Below are 23974 nucleotides of genomic sequence, written 5' to 3'. Positions count from 1 at the left end.
ATCACAATCTGATCACTGTTCTTCTGTGAGTGAAAATCATATACTTGGCAGTACGTGTTCCCTTATTTCTATCATTGAAGGACTTTAGTAGTACTTATACATGCTGGGAGCATCACAAGTTTGGAATTCCTAGCTTTCAACATTAGAGTACAATTTTTGTAACAGCACCGATGATGCACCAGTCACCTTTCATTTAATCGCTTCTTGATATTTCAGTTCCACAGATCTCATCTTCATTTCATTTGGCATGAGCAGGAACAGTTTTCTGCCAATTGGGCCTCCTGACACCCACCAGTGTAAGCATAGTTCCATCCTAGTCAGCTCAGCCCTTGTCTGGTATTGTTTCTCCACCTCAGCTTGAGCTTTGCTGTTGTCTGTTTTAGGATGCTGCTGGAGAAAGTCCACAAATAGAGCACATATAAGCCACTGTAGATTTAAAATAACAGAATTACAGAGCTGAGAGGTTACTTAGGGCTCCTGTGGTTCATACACCTCCTTTTATGGTTTTCTAAAATGAGAAAGTCAGGGAAGTTACTTCATCTATACACACACAAATATGTCCATATATAAATGTACATATACATATATATATGATCACTCTGCTGTACACTCCAAACTAGCATGACACTGTAAATTAACTATATACATCAATAAAAAAATTTTAAACACGAAAAGACTGTATCACAGTGGCAAAAGTGGGATTGGTTTCCTCATATATTCTTTTTCAGATTCTTTTCCACCATAGGTTATTACAAGTCCAAGAATAAAGGGGAAGAGGACAAAGGAAGCTGTGGGAGGGGAATCAGAGAGGGACTTACAGATCTTGGCAATGTCCTTCAGCCGCAATGATGGACATCTCTGTCAGAGTGTTCTGAAGGGCAGTGTTATAACCTGAATGTTTTGTCCTCCCCAAATTATTATGTTGAAGCCCACCATGAAGCAGTGCATATATGATGAAGTACCAATAAGAAGGATGTGGGGATAGAGCAGGGGTTCATGCAGCTTAATGAAGCGTCATAGAAGAGATAGGACTTGAACTGAGGTTGCAGGTTGGATAGTAACATGATGGTATTGGGAAGTTCTGCCTTTGGGAGGTGTTAGGTTTAGTTAAACTCATGAGGGTGGAGCTCCTGTGATGGAATTAATGTGCTTATAAGAGACACCAAAGGACTTGCTGCCCCCCTCCACCCTCAGTGTGTGGATACAAGGAATGTCTTTCATACTCATAAGAAATGGGTGGGAGAAATGTCTGTTTAGATCTTCTTTCCATTTTCTGATTGGGTTGTGTTGGCCTTTTTTTTTTTTTGGTCCCAAAAAACTATTTTTATACTAGGCACTTAATAAATATTAAAACACTAGCCAAATTTTCATGCTTTTAATGTTACAAGTGTGTATCTAATAATTGTTGAAACCAGAATTGCTTCCTTGTACAGTTAGTCTCACCTTGCTATACCTGTCAAAATACTTCAATTACCTGCTCAAACTGCCATACTGCTCATGGATTAATTTTAAATGAAATGCAACTCTAGCATAAGACTGTGATTTAAGAGAGGATATACAGTAATTTTATGACCTGACAACATATTTCTTATTCCAGATTTTTACCTGTCAGTGAAGGATTTAAATTGGAATGTTAGCCATTTATGAAGACTCTTGACCTTTTGAATATTTATTTGTAATATGTATTCACTCACAAAAAGTTGAATGTGTATTGTATGTCAGGCCTTGGTCTAGGAGCTAGGAACACAAAGTATGATCGGGCCCATTCCCCAGCCAAGCAAGCTCACGTCATAGTAAAGGGAATCAGACATGAACACCAGTAGGTGACAAGGAGGTTAGGAGGGCCAGGGTAGAAGTCTGCATAGAGTGCAATGGAGGCCCAAAGGGGGAATCAGTCAACCATGTGAGGGTGGGAGATTTGGTTGGTAATGACTCCACCGAATAGGGTGACATTTGAGCTTTGTCTTGAAAAGCACAGTTGGGTAGGGCAAGTAATATGGTTAAAGGAAGTTGCTTTAGCCAAAGCATAGAATGCTCAAGGGGTGAGTCATTTGGAAGTTTGAGTTCAGGTACAGCAGGCATGGGTTTCCCTTATGGCTCAGTGATAAAGAACGTGCCTGCCAAGGGAGGAGATGGGGGTTGAATCCCCGGGTTGGGAAGATCCCCTGGAGAGAAAATGACAACCTGCTCTAGTTTTCTTGCCTGGGAAATCCCATGGACAGAAAAGCCTGGCAGGTGACAGTCCATGGGGTCGCAAAAGAGGTGGACATGACTTAGTGACTACACAACAACAGCAGGCCTAAGAGCCCAGTAGGACTTTCCACAATGATGGAAAAATTCTATTATCTTCACTGTCAGATATGGTAGCCACTAACTGAACGTGGCTCATGCAACTGAAGAATTAAGTTTTAAATTTCATGTAATTTTGACTAATTTAAATAGATTCTTATGGTTGATGGCTACCATATTGGACAGTGCAGGTAGAGAGACAAGAGGTCAGATCAGAGAAGAACTTATATCTCATTCTAGTGGGACTGACTGTTTTCTTGTAGGTAGTGGGAAGTCTTCAAAGAGCTGCACATAGGAAATTATTTGATCAGCTTTGCATTTAGGAGGGGGTGCAGACAAGAAGCAGATGAAACATTTAAGAGCCCTCAGAACACAGTAACTAGGGAAGTAATTGGGGAAGGGAATGGACTTTAGACATGCTCAGAAGGAAGAAGAGCCTGGCTTGGTGACAAGTCTGCATGTGAAGGGTGATGGAGAGAGAGGAGAATTCTCTGAAGCAGGTTTGGGCTGCTTCAGTCATTCTTCAGTCATTGCATCTGCTATTAATTACTAACAATTCACCCCAATAATGTCGAGTGGGATGGGTTTTGAGAGAAGATTCATATTAGAGATAATGAGTTGGATCATGTTAGAGATAATGAGCTTGGAATACGTCAGAAATTCGGCTGAATTGTTACTGTCCTCCTTCTTGCAGTGGGCCAGGAGGGACTGGCAGTCCAGCACTCACCACTGGAGGAACAACTGTATTAAAATAAACTGATGGAATCTTTGACCATTATCTAGCCACAACAAAATAGCTCCTGAAAGTGGAATGCAGCTCTATTATAATTTCAGCAAACTGGTCAAAAAAATTCCTCCTCAAAAAAATGAGGACTCACGGACTACAGAGTAAGGTGAGTTCTTTGATAATTGAGAAAAAAATTATTTCGTTTTTAAAAATTGAAGTATAGTTGACTTATAGCTGTGTTAGTTTCAGGTATACAGGAAAGGGAGTTGTACAGATTGTTCTTTTTCACATTCTTTTCCATTGTAGGTTATCACAAGATATTGGATATAGTTGCCTGTGCTATACAGTAGGTCCCTGTTCTTTCCCAATTTAATATATAGTAGAGTGTATCTATTAGTCCCAAACTCCTAATTTATTCCTTTCCCCTTTGGTAACCACAAGTTTATTTTCTATGTCTGTGATCCTGAAAATTTTATTTTTTTAAAATAAGGGTTAAGACTTTACCAAATTAAAGTTTGTCCTTGGGCGCCAATAAACCATAGTGTCCTTCTCAGAGGAAGGGAAGCACAAAGATGAAATCAGTCTGGAGCCCAATCACCAGGCACCATCCCCACCTCCAGCACCTGCTCTTCCAAGAAACCTGTAAGCCTAGAGGTCCCACCCTTCTAAAGCCCAGGCACCACTGGAAACCGTAGACTCTAGTTTGAGGCATGGTCAAAAGGAGCAAACCTGAGAGCAACCTTTCTTCCTGGGGACACAGAAAGGGGTGCTTATAGGTGGGTAGGAGATCCTAAAGCATGAGAGTCAAAAGTGGAGTCAGAGGAAGGTCTTCTGAAGACCTGTCATTTAAATGCTTCCTCTTTTCCCTCCACAATTATAATTCCCTCCAAAATCACCCTAACTTTTCAGTAAAGATAGTAAAGAATCTAAAATTTCTCTCTCTTTTTTTTTACTCTCCCACTCCTAAACTCACCTCCCTAACCCAGACTGTCTTGCATGACTGTTATGTCCCAGGCTGTTCTTAGGTGCTGGGGATTCTGCAGAATATGTTCCCTGCCTTCAAGGAGCTTGTGGTCTAGTCGGGAGACAGACAAGAAAACAGACTCCCTAAGAGTACTGAGAACCCTGTCGGGTGTATGTACTGGGGGACAGGCATGGGGAGTGGCTGCTTAGTGACTGTGGACATTCCTCTTGGGGTAGGTGGAAATATTTTGGAATCGATGAAGGTGAAGGTTTAGTACCCTATCCCCAATTGACAGGTCAGAGAAAGTTTCATAGGAGACATGGCTTCTGACAACATGGAGGAATTAACCAGATGAAGAGGGAAGAAGGACATTCAGATAGAGGAAGTGACCTCTGCAGAGATCTGGAGACCAGTGAGTAATGCAGCATGGCCAGGGAGTAGAAAGAGTGTGGTCTGGAGCGGGGGAGGGGAAGTAGTTGTGAGAGCTGATGTTGGGTGGGTGAGCTGAGAGCAGGTCGTGGGCATCTTATATGCCACGCCAAGAAGTTTGCACTTTGCCACTGAGAAGCCTTCATAAGCTTTTACGCAGGGATTGATCAGATTTTCATTGTTTAAGTATCATTTTAATATAGCCAAGGATTTGGAGGGTCCCTGGCTGGAGAGGGGAGCCATTTAGTTGGCTGTTGTTGTAATCCAGGACCAAAAAATGAAGAAAAAGTAGTTGCTTTAATTAATTCAGAAGTGGGAATGGAGAGACTTGAATTGATTCAAGAGACAATAATGAAGATTGGGTTGTTAATTTAAGGATTGAGAAGATGAGTGTGGGAGTGGATGGGTGACAGACAGGGAGAAATTCACCTTTTAAAAAGCTACCTAGTAATATTATCTGCATATACAAAGTAGGTAAATAGATCTCAGAATTCATCATGGGGGACTCCCAAGGAATTTCTGATATGCTATTTCTCATTCTCCAGTGTTGAGAATCACTGTCACAGAGGCTATAATGTAAAGGGTTTTATGCTTTAGATCCTGTTTTATTCATCAGGACTATGTATATGAAATTTACCTCTTTTGAGGGGAAAATACTTTTAAGAAAGAACCACTAGCCTCCGCCCTTTTTTAGAGGTTTGGTTTTGATTGTAACAGAATTTGCTGATTTAATTTTTCTCATTTTGTGTTCTTGTAATTTCACTTCTCTTGTAACACTTGAAAGAACAGGACCCCATGCTTGGGGATCTGCAGTAAGTGTTTCAAGTCACCCCCTAGCCCCACCCCCACCTAGGTTGTGAAAATCTGACCCTAAGGTTTGTTGTTTCCCCAAGGGCTGAGGCATGTGATGGAGAAAAAGATGGGAAACCAATAAGTAATGCTTTTGCTCATCCTTCATCTTACCTTTAAAGGTAACTGACAACCATAAAGAAAGGCCAATTTTTAGGGGTAAGTCTAATGAACTTGGGCTTCCCAGGTGGTGCTAGTGATAAAGAACCTTCCTGCCATTGCAGGAGATGTAAGAGACATGGGTTTGATCCCTGGGTTGGGAAGATCACCTGGAGAAGGATACAGCAATCCACTCCAGTATTCTTGCCTGGAGAATCCCATGGACAGAGGAGTCTAACAGGCTACAGTCCATAGGGTCATACAGAGTCAGCCACAACTGAAGCAATTTAGCACACACGCACACTAATGAACTTAAGAAGCTTGCTCTTTTTGTGTCGGGAAACTCAAAATTTGCTTTTTTTCTGGCTCTTTATATCTGTGCCCATGTAACTAACTCTAAAGAGGAATCTCTCTAAGGAAGATGATTAAGAAATGATCTTGTGAATCTTGACTGAAAGGATGTGGGAAAGCAGACTAAAAATAGTTAATGCTTTTTCTAAGGGAAACTTCAGTAAGAATGACTTGCATTGTCTTCCTTGGGCAACGGTTTCTTTTTCATCATTATTCTGAAAATTCAGCTACCCACTCCATTAGCAAACATTTCTGTGGAGAAGGAAAGTTAAACTGGGAAAGTACATTGTCAGCTAATTCTAAGACTATGACTTCCTCCATTTCAAAACTGGTAAACCACGCATATTTCATAGACTAACATGATGGTTTGTGTTTTGAAAAAATAGCCAACTGTTGCACAGTGCATGGATAATAATAGAGAACGTGAGTGAGATAGGTGAAAAGCACAAGATCTGAACTTTTATTTTAACTTTGAGGATTTCTGGAAACCAGGATGCAGCTCTATTTTAATGACCTATATAGCCCAAAAGCATAACCCAAAGTGGAGAAGTTCTCCATTATTGTGCCTTTTCTTTACTTTTTATTATGAAATATAACATATACAGAAAAGGTTAATGTAACATGTGCACCATTGAATAGTTATAAAGTGAACATCCATATAAATACTGTTCAGATACATTCAGTTCAGTTCAGTTCAGTTCAGTCGCTCAGTGGTGTCCGACTCTTTGCGACCCCATGAATCGCAGCACGCCAGGCCTCCCTATCCATCACCAACTCCCGGAGTTCACTCCAACTCAAGGAGAGTTCACTTCTTCTCCTGCCCCCAATCCCTCCCAGCATCAGTCTTTTCCAATGAGTCAACTCTTCGCATGAGGTAGCCAAAGTACTGGAGTTTCATCACTCCTTCCAAAGACCACCCAGGACTGATCTCCTTTAGAATGGACTGGTTGGATCTCCTTGCAGTCCAAGGAACTCTCAAGAGTCTTCTCCAACACCACAGTTCAAAAGCATCAATTCTTCGGCGCTCAGCTTTCTTCACAGTCCAACTCTCACATCCATACATGACCACTGGAAAAACCATAGCCTTGACTAGACGGACCTTTGTTGGCAAAGTAATGTCTCTGCTTTTAAATATGCTGTCTAGGTTGGTCATAACTTTTCTTCCAAGGAGTAAGCGTCTTTTAATTTCATGGCTGCAGTCACCATCTGCAGTGATTTTGGAGCCCCCAAAAATAAAGTCTGACACTGTTTCCACTGTTTCCCGTCTATTTCCCATGAAGTGATGGGACCAGATGCCATGATCTTAGTTAGAGATCCTTAATCATGAGTCTACTGATACTTGCAGAGAATTTGCCCATATCTCCTTTTTTTTTTTAAAAACACTGTATAGGTTTCCACGCTGCTAATACGGTTGTTTAAGAAATCTAGTTTTTGACATCCTTTAGTTCACTGAGGTGTAGTGAACCTGTCTTCTTCTGTCTGAGCTTTGGGTCTCTCTGTATCTTGCTTGTCTTTTTTTTTTTTAAGTTATTCTCGCCCATCCCTTCCAGTAAAAGGCTCTCTTTTGGACCCAGCCACGCCTCCCCACCTTGGCTCTACCCACGCCCAGGCCCCGCCCCTTTCGGGCCCTAGCGTTTGGTCTCCATGGTTACTCCAAGAGTGCCGGACTGCCGTGATAGCTCCAGGGAAGAATTGGGTAGACCCGGCTCTAGCTCTTCACTACAGCCAAGGTCAGCCCACCCCGGGCTCCAAGCCCTTGATCCCGGAGTGTACCTCGCGAGGAGGCGAGCATGGGTCAGCGGACGGAGCCTGGGCAGGGGCAGCATGTCGTCTAACCTGGATCAGGGGAAACTGACAGTAAGGACTCTTCAGGCCCCGCCGCTGAGCGTAAAGAGCGGTCGCTTCTGGTCGGAGGCTCACAGGTCCCCAGGTCAGATCGCTAACAGGTGCTGCTCGGCACCGCTCGCACCCCCGCCGGCTAGAACTCGGGAGGTTTAGGCTGAGGCGGGGGTTGTGAGGAGGGCCAGGGGGCGGGGACTGAGGAGAACCCGCAGAGACCTGTACCAGGTGCCCGACGGCGCACGCGCACACGCGCGGCTTCTGTTCATTGAGCAGGCGTTTGTTAGTTACCAGCTGCTGTTTGATGCGCTTACTTTCTGCCAACGCTATGTTAACAACTAAGTATATAGACTGGGAAAGGAGTACGTCAAGGCTGTATATTGTCACCCTGCTTACCTAACGTATATGCGGAGTACATCTTGCGAAATGTTCGGCTGGATAAAGCACAAGCTGGAATCAGGATTGCTGGGAGAAATATCAATAACCACAGATACACAAATGACACCACCCTACTGGCAGAAAGTGAAGAGGAACTAAAGAGCCTCTTGATGAAAGTGAGAGAGGAGAGTGAGAAAGTTGGCTTAAAACTCAACATTCAGAAAACTAAGATCTTGGCATCTGGTCCCGTCAGATCAGATTAGATCACATCAGTCGCTCAGTCGTGTCGGACTCTTTGCGACCCCATGGATCGCATCATGCCAGGCCTCCCTGTCCATCACCAACTCCCGGAGTTCACTCAGACTCATGTCCATCGAGTCAGTAATGCCATCCAGCCATCTCATCCTCTGTCGTCCCCTTCTCCTGCTGCCCCCAATCCCTCCCAGCATCAGAGTCTTTTCCAATGAGTCAAATCTTCGCGTGAGGTGGCCAAAGTACTGGAGTTTCAGCTTTAGCATCATTCCTTCCAAAGAAATCCCAGGGCTGATCTCCTTTAGAATGGACTGGTTGGATCTCCTTGCAGTCCAAGAGACTCTCAAGAGTCTTCTCCAACACCACAGTTCAAAAGCATCAATTCTTCGGTGCTCAGCCTTCTTCACAGTCCAGCTCTCACATCCATACATGACCACAGGAAATACCATAGCCTTGACTAGACGAACCTTTGTTGGCAAAGTAATGTCTCTGCTTTTGAATATGCTATCTAGGTTGGTCATAACATGGCAAATAGATGGGGAAACAATGGAAACAGTGACAGACTTTATATTCTTGGGCTCCAAAATCACTGCAGATGGTGACTGAAGCCATGAAATTAAAAGATGTTTGCTCCTTGAAAGAAAAGCTATGACCAATCTAGACAGTATTGTATAGAGGATGAGATGCTTGGATGGCATCACCGACTCAGTGGACATGAGTTTGTGTAAAATCCGGGAGTTAGTGGTGGACAGGGAGGCCTGGCCTGCTGCAGTCCATGGGGTCACAAAGAATCGGACATGACTGAGCGACTGAACTGAACTGAACTGAACTGATATAGAACTCCATCCTCAGGACAGCTCCCGGGAGAGAGTAGTAGTAGGATTCATACTTTTCAGATGAGAAAATCACTTCAAAGAGAAGTTAAGGAAATGGCCAAGGTTTCAGCTAGAAAACAGGGCACAATGGAAACCAGGCTCTCTGGTTCTCCTGGACTAGATGCCAGGTGTTGTTAACCTTACCTGAACCCTGATATGCTGAAAGTGATCTTTACCTACCTGACATGCCTTTGTATTCTCTGCATGCTAATTTCCCCTGTGCTTAGATCAGAAAACCTGATCACTATTAACACCTACCACCTTTTCACCAGGAGTTCATTTTTTTCCCCATGATCCATAACTCGTTATATGTTTTGGTTTTTTTGCTTTTATGTTTTTAATCAAGAGTCTAAACCTTCACTTGGATGTGCAAGAAATAGAATTTTGATGATTCGAGCAAGAATTGTGTTCCAAGAGTCTCTGATAATTATGAAAGGTCATTTAGTGAATGTGATGAAATAAGCATGTCCTGTTTCAAGCTGATTTTGCCACCTACATAGTGGAATTTCTCACTAATTCTACTCCTATACCCATCCCCCATTTCTAATACTGTTTAACATTTTTTTAATTAAAAAATATCATGTTATAAGGGTACTTTTGATAACCACCATCATTTAAATAAAGAGGAAATGTTTCAATCATTAAGTCCCAATTGCTCTCACTGTTATCATCAGTCCTTCATTTTTATAAATATGAAACCAACTAAGGAAAAACAAGAGGGGCCTGTATACTAGTAAATATTATTAAGTTAATAAATAATATGACTCTTTACAAATATATTAGTGGTGAAATCTCAAAAGGAAAAAATATAAATACAATTAAAAAAATCTTTTTATTTAGAATGCCTCCCACTCAGGCTGAAAGTGTTATAAAGAATATCATTCGAGAAATAGGACAAGAATGTGCAGCCCATGGAGAGATTGTTCCTGAAACTCTGGTTGCTTTTATGGTAAGAATAAATATTTTTGTGAATTACTGCTTTGTTAAAAAAATTTTTTTCAGCAGTGCCTATCTTGCTCTTAGAATTCTGTGATGTTTTCTTAACTTATTCCGTTGAAAACCTATGGCGATTGGTAGACAAATTGTGTTTGGGTGTGCTCAGTCGTGTCTAACTCTTTGCAACTGCATGAATTGTAGCCTGTGAGGCTCCTCTGTCCATGGGATTTTTCCAGGCAAAAATACTGTTGTTGTTTTTTTTTAAATCTATAAAGCATGTTAGTTCTAGGTTTAAGAGACTGATTTAGAAAATCTCAAAGAATCTTAGAAACATCAATAATGTTTTTCCTGTGTTGTAAGTTTTTTCTTTTTAACATGTATTGTTCACTGTTGTAAAAATTACTCATTTCCTTGATATCTCTCTATTCTTGCTTTTGGTATAATAATACACAATAAAAATATGGTAAAAATATTCAAATTAGTTTCCCAAGGTAAAATTTTTCCCTTTCTCCAGTTTCTGATGAAGATGCTGATAAACTGGGTTGTAAGAAACTCAGCTGAATGATCGACCCCTGGGTAATCAAGAGGGAGTTATTTTATTTTATTTTTTTTAAGAGGGAGTTATTTTAAAAGTGGAAAAACATTAAACTAATGTTGTAGTAATGTGAAATAAATGTAATGGACTTTTTCCTACTCTCAGGTGAAAGCTGTTGTTCTGGACCCGAGTAACGGCTTTAACACGGATAGAACGCTCACAAAAAGTGATGTGCAGAAACTGGTAAAGGTGATTATCCAACAATTCTCAAATTTTGAATGATTTACTCACAATTCTAAATATTTGATTTGTGTTGATCAATAGTGCCTTCAGCTCCATGAAACAAAACCCCACCAAACAGTGGTGCAAACAAATTAGAGATTAAATTTTTTCTCATAGGATGACGTCTAGAGGTTCATAGGTTGTTTTTCCTGACTTCCTAGGTCACCATCATGCATGTGTTTTCACCCCAGGGTCACAAGAAAGCTCTTCCACCTTTAGGCAGGTATAAGGTGAGAGGACAAAGGTCAAAATGTGTGTGCAATTGGATCTGTCGCTTTGTTTTTGGAAAATAATGGGCTTTCCCAGAACTCCCCCATCTCTCCGCATTTGTGGCCTGCCTGCGTGCTCAGTCGCATCTGACTGTTTGCCAGCCCATGTGCTGTGGCCTACCAGGCTCCTCTGTCTGTGGAATTCTCCAGGCAAGAATACTGGAGTGGGCTGTCATTTCCTTCTCCAGGGGACCTTCCCAACCCAGGGACTGAACCATATCTCCTGTGTCTCCTGCATTGGCAGGTGGATTCTTTATCACTGTGCCTCCTGGGAAGCCCTTGCATTTATTGAATAGAATGATATTTCAAGTGAGCCTGGGATATTGATTGTTTTCCTCTTTCCTTTTTTAGCTGAAAGGAAATCTCTGCCTTAATCCAGATTGAGGCTTTGTTAGTAAGGAAGGAGGGGTATGGATGCTGGCAGTGTCTGCCGCAGTATTTTAGAGACATCTTATTCATCTAATGAGACATTGAGAAAATTAACTAATATACAGTTAAGTTATATACAAATTCGTATTCATATAATTATTGATTCAACATAATTTGTGTTTTCTAAAAGGAAAATTGAACCCAAGAGCAAAATGATTCATAGGATAGTTTGGGAATTTGAGATTGACATCTATACACTGCTGTATTTAAAACAGATGAAGAGCTAACCATAAATGATCTACTATAAAAGAAAAAAAAAAAAGGAAATCAAGTAGATGTGCCTGAAAAGCAGTTGTAAGAACTAAAGAAGGCAGGAACTTTAGATACTGTTAATTTTTCCATATGTTTTAAGTTTGACTCACTGGGTTTAGATACTTACATGTTTATTTTCTAAATATTTGTGAATGGATTTCCTAAAATTTCAACATTATTTTTCCTCCTGGGCTTAATGATTTTAATTCCCTCCTTCACACAAAAGACTTGAAACAAGCTTTCCCAGACTTGTATGTGGATATTTTCTGAGCTCAAACAAATGGCAGAGAAAATTTTCATCATCTCCATCTTCTCTCTCAGCCAGCAATTTCCATAGTGAAACATAGGTCTGTCCGCAGATGTTAGAGGATCAAGAAGAGCTTTGGAAGATTGAAACTACGGAATATGTTGTTAGGATAACGTGCAGAAGAAACTCCATGATTCTCTATGGCAGCTGAGAGCTGGGTCTTTCTGTGCTGAAACTAAGAATGTGCTATAAAGCCTGTTCTTAGCAATAGGGGAAATGACTAATGGTCAGTCAGAAATTTTGTTGGAAAGCCGTGGAGAAGAACCAAGGAGGGGCAGAAAGTGTTTTTCTCCTTTTCATGGCTTTAGAAGCAATTTTCACCCCCTCTAACTCAACTAAGTTGGCAAGAGTTTGATATATTTTTTGAATTTTATTTTTCTTATTGCAGTGTAGTTGATTTACAATATTGTGTTAATTTCCACTGCACAGCAAAGTGAATCAGTTATACACACATATATAAATTCTTTTTTATATTCTTTTCCATTATGGTTTATCCCAGGATATTGAATATAGTTCCCTATGCTCAGTGTACTTTTAATGTGACAGGGACATTAACTGTCAATTTATATCATAATTCAAGTGATAAAAAGTGTTTCCTTTTTTCTCAATTAAGAATCATGTGGATGTGCTAATTTTTGCACTTGTAAAGTCTGTGCTTGGACCGGCACCTCTCCACCTGGAACAGTCCAGGTGTCCCATCCTCACTCCTGCTTTCTCCTCTCCCTTCTCCCAGGAAAGTAGTGTTGGTGCCCTGGGAGGTGGGCTGAGTGAAGCTGTTGATGTGCCTACCAGGTACAGACATAAAGTCCAACATGAGAGAGGGAAGAGTGGGGTTGGGGGATGGCGAAGAGAGGAGAAAAGAAAAATTCAGGTTAACTGTCTATCATAACAAGGCAACACGGAGGAGGAGGATAAGCTATCTGTGTGTGTGTCGGTGCGGGGAGGGGGCAGAGGAAGGCAGACAGGAGAAAATGGACCAGAGGAAGAAATTTTGAAACAGGAGGCAGGGTCAGAGATTGTCTGTGACCAGAGGATGGTTGCCACAGCAGCTTCTTATAAAATGGACATGACCTCCAGCATCAGCTAAAAAAAAGGGAGCATGAAGGTTCAAATAAATGGTATTGAGGAACTCAAGGAGAGCTCCAGACATGAGCATAAGCTTCATGCAATGTCCACCCACATTCAGTCTTCAGAGACTGGCCTTGTCGAGGTCCTTGCCTCCAATTAGACTATTAGCCACCTGGGTATGGTAATATTGGCTAACTCAGGGGAAATAGCTTATTACTTAATAAATGTTATTGGTTAAATGATCTATAAAGCATGAAGTTCTGAGGAAAAAAATAATTAAAGGGGTTATTGGTAGATAAATATCAGAAGCTATTGCTTTGATGTTTCTCTTTGATTTTAAAAATAACATTGGAAAATACTTTTAATTGCTTCAGAAAATATAACTAGAAGCAATTATGGGATGTTCTCTTTTAGCTTTGTGTGAATCGGCTATTGGACAGCAAAAATCCTTCCCTGGACACCATTAAGATGCAAGTCTATTTTGATATGAATTATACAAGTCGAGGTAACGTATATCTACCTATATTGATACCCTTTAAAAGAAGATTCATTTTGTATTTCAGGTTATAGGGCTTCATTTGGTTGATGAAGAACAATTTAACTTTTTTGCCTGTCTTTTGAAATTTTTTCCAACTTTGAAGAATGTGATAATATTGGAGATGCTAAATGAGACCATTGGCCTTAATGAGTGTCAAAAGTTTCTGAGTCTATTGTGCTTTAACTGTTATACGACTAATACATAATATCATAAAGCAGCCAGCCCACTGAAGTTAAAAGTTTTAATTTGCTGATTTTTTTGGTTCCTGGTTTATATTATTATCTCACAATGCTTTCCTAAATTATGTAACTTACCGAAAAATGAAGTTAATGATGGGAAATATAAGCTCAGAACATATTTTGTATGTAAATCATTTATTACATACATCTGAGATAAACTGGAAACAAGATAAAAAGGGAAATAAAGATTGCCTCTGCTGACTGTAATGATATCATTATTAACCATTTGGTTATTTTCATTGTCTTTTTTCTCTTTATGTATTAAACTTTTAGTTATGCTATATGTGTAAAATCATGTATCTTGCTTTTTTGATTAATAATAATGGCATTTTAGGGCTTCCCTCGTGGCTCAGTTGGTAAAGAATCTGCCTGCAACACAGAAGACCTGGGTTTGATTCCTGGGTTGGGAAGATCCCCTGGAGAAGGAGCTGCCAACCCACTCCAGTATTCTTGCCTAGAGAATCCACATGGACAGAGGAGCCTGGCAGGCTACAGTACATGGGGTCACAAGTTGGACACAACTTAGTGACTAAACCATCACAATGACATTTTAAAATAATAGTAATGAATTGATGTAATTTAGATTTTTCTTAATTTCAAAGTTTGAGGTTTTGTGGTAAAGTTATAGCTATGAATTGTGTATGGTTGATATTTTAATTATTGCCCTTGTTAAAGGGTATCTAATTGACTTAGTTGCAAAAATTATAGTGCTGGTGAAGTGTGGCTTCTGCCACAATTAAGCTTAAACCTCATTGTATCACAGGAAGAAGGGTGAGGGATACAGTTCCTGATGCAATATTGTATTACAGTAATGCCATTCAAAGGAAATTTATCTAGAATTAAAATAGAAACACACATAGTTGAAGAGGAAAATTTATACTATCTTTATGTGTATTTATATTTGCTTACATATAGTATACTATATGTGCTTACCAATAGCATATAGATAGTACATATAATTTATACTGTATATGTTTATAATGTATATACATACATAATATGTGTATATAATGTTTATAATGTATATTATAAAATGTCTTGTATACTTCCTGCTTAACTAGGAGGTTTTAGCCCTATCTATTATGTTTGGATTGTCTGTTTAAATGGCTTACATGTTTTGACAAAGTATGCCATTTAAATCACAGTAGTACATCTTTGCCACCAGATTTTTGTCTTGAAGTTACTTGCTGGCCACTATTTATTTTTTTGTTTTGATGACTATATCCTAAGCAAATACTTGTTTTCATGCAGTAGAATTTCCATACCATGCCATTTCCCCCTCTGGTCCTATTTTCTTATTGGAGAAGAATTCAAAGTATCAATATATGGAACATTGTCTATTGCCATTTTTAGAGGAATTTCTTGAAGAACATCACCGGGTCATAGAGTCTAGATTAAGTTCTGTTAGCAGAGAGATTACAGACAGTCGAGCATGTGTCCGAGAGGAGCTGGAAAGCCTCTACCGCAAGATCGTCAGCTACGTGTTACTGCGTTCTGGGCTGGGGTCCCCAACAGACATCAAGATTGTCAGAGAGGCAACAGGTAAAAAATGTACATCATTTCCATTCCATGTGTGAACATACGTGAACATCATATCTTATAAAATATGGTGAATTACAAGTGCTGAACGTTGAAGTTTTCTCCTTTTGTCTGAAAAAAAAATTAGCGCAAATAAGAGGTTAAAATTTACCCACATTCCTCTTACACAGTGTAGCGTCACTAAAACTCAAGTAGCACCTCTGGGAAGTGAATATGTTCATCTTCTTAGAGCTGTAGGTACCTAGGGACGTATTACTCCTCACTAGAGAAGCATTGGCAGTATGATTAAGAGTACCAGGCTGGCTGAGGAGTGGGAAATGTTGGGAGAGTAAATTTCATACTGGTGAAAGGAGTTGAGTTTGTCTTCTAGGATGGATGAAGGTAAACAACACTGTTTTATCCTTAGGAAATACTTGCCCAGTTTCGTATATAAGATAAGGAATAGGCAATATTTCTAATCTTCCCACGGCTTTCTTCCATAATGCTTTTAAAGCATCATTTTTTTTTCTACTCAGAATCCTACTTATAAAGTTTGTTTTAATGCCCATTGCCAAAAAATTACTGATGGATACATAATTGTAGAAAAAGATGTGAGGCAATGGCATTATTTTTAGCAGCTCAGCTTTGATGTATGCTAAATTTTGCCAAGTATTCTGGAATCAGGTATCAGACAGTTAAAGAATCATCTAAGTAACTCTATAAAGACAAGCCCCTTAGCTTTCTGCTGAAAGAGACTTGCTATTTAAGTTCTGATATCTTTATTCTACCATTTTGTTGTCCTTTTCGTGGTTTGTTTAGCTGCCCTACAGAGTGTATTTCCTCAAACTGAACTTGGGACATTTCTAACTCTTTCCAAGAAAGACAAAGAACGCCAGCTGAAAGAACTCACCATGATTGTGACTGGAATTCGTTTATTTAACAGAGACTGTGGAAAGGGAGGAGAAGGCATTGATGACTGTAGGTATATCATTAGGTTAATTCTATAGGTTACACAGGTTTAAATTTTAATGGAAACAGAGGAAAATAATACACAGTACATCACTGGTATTCTTAGGTTTAACATTTGCAGTTTTGATTATACCTTAGATACTGCTACTGTTTGTAATGTACAGTAATCTTTCATGTTATTGGGTCAAGACCATACATTTTTATGTACCATGAAGCCAGGAGCTTTGATCCCTGCATTGGGAAGGTCCCCTGGAGTAGGAAATGGCAACCCACTCCGGTATTCTTACTGGAAATTCCATGGACAGAGGAGCTTGGTGGGCTACAGTCCATTAGGTCAAAAGAGTCAGACACAACTGAGCATGCACTGCACATGAAGCTAGTATGGGGTGTGAATCAGTAAAAGGATCGAGAGGACCTCCAGAGTCCAGCCTCCCCAATTCAATGGACCTCTATGTTCTTTGCATGCATATATGCTCAATTGTGTCTGACCTTTTGCAATCCCATGGACTGTAGCCCACCAGGCTCTTCTGTCCATGGGATTTTCCAGGAAAGAAAACTGGAGTGGTTGCTATTTCCTACTCTAGGGGATCTTCCCAACCCAGAGATCAAACTCGCATCTCTTGCATCTCCTGCATTGGCAGGTGGATTTTTTACTGTTGGTACCACCTGGGAAGCCCTCCAAGCCAAATAATCAAAATGGAATAAAATTCAGTGATTCAAAAAATGAAAATCACCCTGAAAAGAAAACTGTTGCTGATGTGGTTAATGGAATGAAATAGAATAAGAGGAGAATATTTGCAAGTCTATAAATCCAGAGCCTCTACTATGCTGTTACATACTTAATGCATTCATTATCTGTAAGTTTGAAAGCATTTGTTGAAATATTTGCTCAAAGACCAACCAGTAGGAGTAAATTCCTTGTGTGTGTGGCATACATGTAGGCCCACTGAGAAGGTGTTAGTGTCTATTACCAGATCACTGATCTAGTACAATAGGGTAATTGTTTTTGCAATTTAAAAAGTGTTCTAAAAAGTCCAATTCCCATTCTTCATACATTTCCCTACTTTGCTAGATGATTCTGTTGTTTTCCTGTATCCCAGTGAGTTTCTTAAGTGGTACTCTTTTATTTCCTTTTTTACAAGCATAAAGAAGATTCACAGAAGAGATAATAGTGGCTTTTCTAGAAGCATGTAATTAATTGCACGTAACACCAAAGCCTGTCTGTTCTTTAGACTCTTCTATATTTTATTGACAAGGTGATCTGATTTAACTTTTAGTTCTTATTCTGGCAGTGTGGTGTTTTGTTTTATTTGTTTTTTGATAAGTTTTTCTTTTTTGTTCTTTCCTTCCTGATATAGAAGTGATGAAACACCTGCCTCTTTATTATTAATTTGGTTAAGAAGAAAAACGGACTCAACCTACTGTTTAAATATGACTACTTTCTAGGCTTTGTTTTTCTGAACTCTTTTAGCTTGCCTCATGTTTGCTTTATTATACCTTTCAAACCAGTGCCAGCTATTCTACAGGAAGCAATCCCAGCCACCACTCAGCACGTTGATTCCCAGCTTGAGGTGGTTCAGGAACAGGCATACCGCTACACAGCCATCCTGGAGAAGGTAGCAAAGAATCCCCTCATGAGTCAAGAACTTCAGCCCTATATGTTAAGAGAAGCCCTATATAATGTGCGGCAATGCGAGATCTTCCTTCAGGTCATTTTGGTGAGTTATTGTCTTAAGAGCTGGCCATTTCCACAGAATGCAGACTCATATATATATATGTATATATGTGTATATATAGACATATATACACTTGCTTTGAATTAAATGTTGAGCTTAATTTTTAAAAAAGCCACTGATTAAATAGGTTTTTTTTTTTAGCGCTTTCTATGATCCAGATTCCAACTTTTCCACTTACTGTGATCCAGGTTCCAACTTTTTAAACATTCTTTTCCTTAATGGTTTATCATAGGATATTGAGTATATTTCCCCATGCTATATAGTAGGGCCTTGTTTGCTGTTTATCACAACCTCCTTCTACATTGTGGGGTGACCAGGTCATTGATAAAGAAAGCAACCTTAATAAGTGTTCAGCATATATTGCGTCTGTAGGATCAAGGACTGAAATCGAAATGGGAGAGTTGGATGCTGATTTTAATGAAGGCGTGTTGAGAGGATTTTTGATAGTTGATTCTCTTTGGTCCTTGGTAATATGATTGTTGCATGGTATGGTAATGCAGGTATATGTCTGTGTATAAGACATGTTGCATTGTTTGCTTTCATTCAGAACAAGTGTTTAACATATAGTTTGGCAGGTTTTTGGCACTCAAAGAACTTTTATGTAATTACTTGTTCTAATTGTAAAATTTGGTGGAGGAGATTTTTTTCCTGCTTCTCTAGATCTAATAAACAAACCAAACACTCTCCCTGCAAAGAGTTGGAAAATATGGTATGGTAAAGTGGTGATTTTCAACTTTTTTTTAAAAAGCATCAGAGCCCTTTCTGATAGAAACTTACCCAGAAGAAGTTTACTTACTCCTTAAAATATAAAGCAAGTATCTAGACCAAAGGATCAGAGGCCCTTTTCCTCAAGGAGCATTCCCAAGCCATCCTAAGATTCCAGGAAACGCAGTTTCTTAACTGTGTCATGGCAGCAAACTAAGTTTCTACCAGTTACTGTTTTGTTTTCTGGTTTTTTCCCCCTAGCTATATTGAGGTGTAATTGACAAAGTTGTAGGATATTTGAATTGTACAACTTTTTGATTTGGTACACCTCTCTATTCCCTCGATGAATTGATTAATACATCCACCCCCCAGTCGCTGTTTACCTTCACACAGCCTCTTATTTTCCAGTACCCGTAAGACCACAGGATTGGTGGAACTGTCTTTTGTGCAAGTGAATACTAATGTCTTGAGGGATACAACAGGCTGTGTTCTGCCCCCCTTTTTGTTTTCACGTGTATGTTGATTACTCAGTAGTACTTTGTTCGTTTGTTTTGATAAGGCTGTGTCAGGTCTTTGTTGCGGCACTCACGATCCTCACTGTGTCATGTGAGATCTTTCACTGTGATGCATGGACTCTCTACTTGTGGCTCAAAGGCACAGTAGCTGCAGTGTGAAGGCTCCAGAGCACGCGGGCTTCAGTAGTTGTGGCACACGGGGTCTCTCGTTGTGGCGTACCAGTTAAGTTGCTCCACAGCGCATGGCATCCTAGTTCCTGACCAGGGATTGAACCCATGTCCCCCACCTTGCAAGATGGATTCCCAACCACTGACCACCAGGGAAATCCCTTGATACTATTTTTAGATGCCCTAGGTCTGTCTTCTCTCCTTACCTCCACTACAGAGGAGAGAAGGATAACATCCAAAGACATGAATTCATAGCAACAAACTAGGAGGGGTCCTCACAGCTTGTCTACTATCTGTTTGCCTTCAGAAGGGAGGGCTCTAAATCAGCTCCCTGAAACCAAACCATTCTTTAGGGTAGAGGTTCCCCTGATGTGGACTTGCAGCTAGCAGCCTTTGTAATTAGTCAGATACTAAGAGGATTTCACTGTCAGTTTGAGTGCGTAGGGGTCCACAGGAGCAGAATCTCATATTTACTTTTGTCCTTTATGCTCAAAAGGGATATTATAAGAAAGAACTTCGGGGAACTGTCACATATACTCTAAGGATGTTGTGGAGGATGTGTTCCTTCTATAGTATCTTCTCACAGCTTTCGCTCATGAATCGTATTCAGCCAACTGACAGTCTTAAAATCTTTTTGGTGCTGTGCCATTCAGTGGGATCTTGTCTCCTCGACCAAGGATTAAACCTGTGCCCCCTGCTTTGGAAACGAGGAGTCTTAGCCACTGTACCACCAGGAAAGTCTTAAATTCCCTGACATTCTTGAATTCTCATTGGAGTTCTTACTCTTACATCTCTTACTAGAGAGATGGTGAGTAGAGGGCTGAAGGGCCAAGTGTGGGTCTTGCAGCCAGACTTCCTAGGTTCTAATCCTGCCATTGCTACTTACTAAATCTGTGTCCTTGATGAAGTTGCTTGACTTCTCTGTGCCTTAGTCCTCACATCTGTAAAAAGGGGTTACTGATAGCCCCCACTAGGTAAGTAAGGTAGAGCAGTGTTGTCAGACAGATGAAGATGATGATGACGACAAACACAGTGTTTACCATCATCATCGTCAGGGCCTTAGCAGAGCAATTCTAACTTCGTTTCAATAGGGGCACAAGTAAGGGCTCTTACTTTTCTTGAAATAGCTCCTTTCCAAACCCTTTGTTGCTCATGTTATTGAGAAAGTTCACATTCTGATCTTAGCACTCTTCATGACTCTTTCATTCTCCCTTTAGTCAGAGTCAGAATGAGTTTTCTTTAAGTTTCTGACTTTCTTGCTGCTTAATCACTGTTTCTTTTTGTTGTTATTGTTTTTATTTTTATTGAGACATACTTGAATTACAATGTTAGTTTCAGGTGTACAACATAGTCATTCAAAAATTTTAAAGATAGTACTCTGTTTTTAGTTATTATAGAATATTGGCTATGTTCCTTGTGGTATAAAAATATATCCCTGTAGTTTATTTATTTTCTACATTATAGTTTTTATCTCTTAATCCCCTATCCCTATTTTGCCCTTCCCGCTTCTCCACTAGTAGCTATTATATTGTTCTCTATATCTGCAAGTCTTTTTTTTTTTTTTTTTTTTTAAATATTCACTAGTCTGTTTTATCGGAAAAGGCAATGGTGCCCCACTCCAGTACACTTGCCTGGAAAATCCCATGGACGGAAGAGCCTGGTGGGCTGCAGTCCATGGGGTCGCTAAGAGTCAGACACGACTTCACTTTCACTTTTCACTTTCATGAATTGGAGAAGGAAATGGCAATCCAGTCCAGTGTTCTTGCCTGGAGAATTCCAGGGACAGGGGAGCCTGGTGGGCTGCCATCTATGGGGTGGCACAGAGTCGGACATGACTGAAGCAACTTAGCAGCAGCAGCAGCAGCAGCAGTCTGTTTTATTTTGTGGATTCCACATATAAGTGGTAACGTACAGTACTTGTCTTTCTCTATCTGACTTATTTCACCAAGCACCATACCTTCCAGGTCCATCCATGCCACTGCAGATGGCAAAATCTCTTTTTATGGCTGACTAGGATATGGTAGTTTTTGATACGCCAGCCTTCCCCCATCAATCTGCCTTAGTTACAGTTGAAGGTTGATCGTTACAGAATGGATACAATTTAATGAGTATTATTGCTAGGTTATAAAATACTTCAGTTTATATTTAGCTGAACCCTTTTCCTATCCATGAAATCTATGAATACTCTTTTTTAAAGTCACATTATTTGAATAAATATTAATAAGATTTTTTGAAATACTGATTCAAAAATTTTTCTTTTGTCAATGCTACATTCAGTTTATGTAGACATTTGGAAAATCCAGTTATATCCTGGGTAAGATGGTGAGTTATTGTCTTTTGATCAGGACTTTATCTGCTATAGTGAACAAATTCAAATATTCTGGAAGAGAAAGGAAGGAGTGATTGCAGTCTTGCTGACTGTCTTAGCTGAGAGAACAGAATTCCACCCTCTGTGGGCTTTTGATGAGCACGGCAGTTACCAAAGAGAGAAAGCCACTTATTGTTTTTGTACCAGTAAAAGTTGCATGACACACAACATTTCTTAAAATATACAAGTCAAGACTTTTGTACGCTTCCTCTGCCCAAGCTGTGTTTGCAGGGCCATTCACAGAATAGATTACACAGGGCTTCTTGATTTTTCTGAAAATGCAAGTAAAATGTCAGTTAGGTGGAATTTGTGCTTGTTTTAGATTTGTTGAAAAATGTTCATAGAAGAAAGTATGAGAAACTTATCATTTAAAAAGTAGGGGAGAGGAAGAATAATGCTAGGTACACATACTTTCCCCAAGCATTTTTTGGACTGCACTATGAAAAGAAGGTTTGTGACTTTATTCTTGTGTTTTTTGCCTCCAACAATCTCATTAGAAATAGCTTTGTGTTAGGATGCTGTCAAGTTTATGGTGGCAGATGCAAGTTTTTCAAAATGTGAATTTTATCATGGGTAACAAAAGCTATCCTTTTCCCAAAATGATGGACTCATTTCATTGACTCTCAGGAAACTATCTGCCAATAGATAAGGCTCCAAAATCATAGTTTGTCTGCCAGTTGTTCTTTCATATAAAAATGCTTTTCTACTAGAGAGGGGAGAAAAAGGCTCATTCATCTTGCAATCCAGTTATATAAGAGAACTATGTGTTTTACTATGCATGATAGCTCAGTTGGTAAAGGATCTGCCTGCAATGTAGGAGATCCCGGTTCGATTCTTGGGTCTGAAGGGATAGGCTACCCGCTGGAGAAGGGATAGGCTACTCACTCCAGTATGCTTGGGCTTCCCTTGTGGCTCAGCTGGTAAAGAATCTGCCTGCAATGCTGGAGACCTGGGTTCGATCCCTGGGTTGGGAAGATCCCCTGGAGAGGGGAAAGGCTACCCCCTCCAGTTTTCTGGCCTGGAGAACAAAGAGTTGGACATGGTTGAGTGACTTTCATTTCCACTTTCAGAGAAGTGTTTTATGTATACTTTCTATTTGATCTGATTGTTAAAAAACTATGCACATAAAGATCAAAATTCAATAAAATTAATACTTCTTACTGCAATATCAAGGATACTGAAAATAGCTTTTTTTATTGAGATACAATTGATTATATTTGTTTCAGATGTATCACATAATTATAATATGTTGCAAAATGGTGACCATAATAAATCTAGTTAAACTCTTCAGCACATATAGTTACAGTTTTTTTTCTTGTGATGAGAACTTTTAAGATCTCCTCTCTTAACAACTTCAATTGTACAATACAGTATTATGAACTACAGTCATAGTCACCATGCTATGTATTACATCCCGTGACATGTATCTTATAAGTGGAAATGTATACCTTTTCATCCCCTTCACCCATTTTGCCCACCTCATCCCCCCACCAATGGGAATTACCAATCTGTTCTCTATCTATGAGTTCAATTTTTTAAAAAAAGATTCCACATATAACAACAAGGTCCTATTATAGAGCACAGGGAACAATATCCAATATATTGTAATAATCTATCATGGAAAAAGAACCTGAAAAAGTTGTATATGTGTAACTGGATCACTTTCTGTATATCAAAAATTAACACAAAATTGTGAATCAACTATTCTTCAATTTTAAAAAAATTCCTCGTATAAGTGAGATCATATGATATTTGTCTTTGTTAGACATATTTCCCTTAGTAAAATTCCTGCAAGGTTCATTCATGTTGTTGCAAATGGCAGGACTTCCTCGTAAATGATGCTGCAGTGAATCTGGGGGCATGTATCAGTGAATGTATCTTTTTGAGTTAGTATTAGGTTAGTTAGTATTGAGTTAGTTAGGTATTCATTTTCTCCAGGTAAATACCCAGAAATGGAATTGTTGGATCATATGGTAGGTCTATTTTAATTTTTTGAAGAACCTCTCTACAGATTTTCCATACTGGCTGCACTGAGTTACATTCCCACCAGCAGCGCACAAGTGTTCCCTTTCCCCCACATATCTTTGC

The 23974-nt window shown here is 39.7% G+C and overlaps 1 protein-coding gene across 5 annotated transcripts in view; it reads left to right on the top strand.

Annotated features, from left to right (window-relative positions):
- The first annotated feature begins 7330 nt into the window (after positions 1-7330).
- CFAP206 (cilia and flagella associated protein 206) overlaps positions 7331-23974 on the top strand; it is a 47541-nt gene continuing 30897 nt past the window's right edge. For 3 of the 5 annotated variants that reach the window (XM_086317793.1, XM_086317794.1, XM_086317792.1), the window contains exons 1-7: positions 7331-7638; positions 9893-10001; positions 10689-10772; positions 13545-13635; positions 15261-15449; positions 16245-16403; positions 17904-18112. In XM_086317793.1, coding sequence (XP_086173919.1) covers positions 9894-10001; positions 10689-10772; positions 13545-13635; positions 15261-15449; positions 16245-16403; positions 17904-18112 — 840 coding nt within the window. In that variant the 5' untranslated portion in view covers positions 7331-7638; position 9893. The remainder of the gene's footprint in view (positions 7639-9892; positions 10002-10688; positions 10773-13544; positions 13636-15260; positions 15450-16244; positions 16404-17903; positions 18113-23974) is intronic. The other 2 variants (XM_086317791.1, XM_086317795.1) reach the window with 2 other exon arrangements.

The sequence above is a fragment of the Bos grunniens genome, chromosome 9 (assembly GCF_055505025.1).
Source record: "Bos grunniens cultivar Pamir isolate PY7600 chromosome 9, Bosgru_T2T1.0, whole genome shotgun sequence".
Taxonomy (NCBI): domain Eukaryota; kingdom Metazoa; phylum Chordata; class Mammalia; order Artiodactyla; family Bovidae; genus Bos; species Bos grunniens.
The sequence above is the reverse complement of the archived record's forward strand: the minus strand, read 5'-3'. Positions and strand labels throughout refer to the sequence as shown.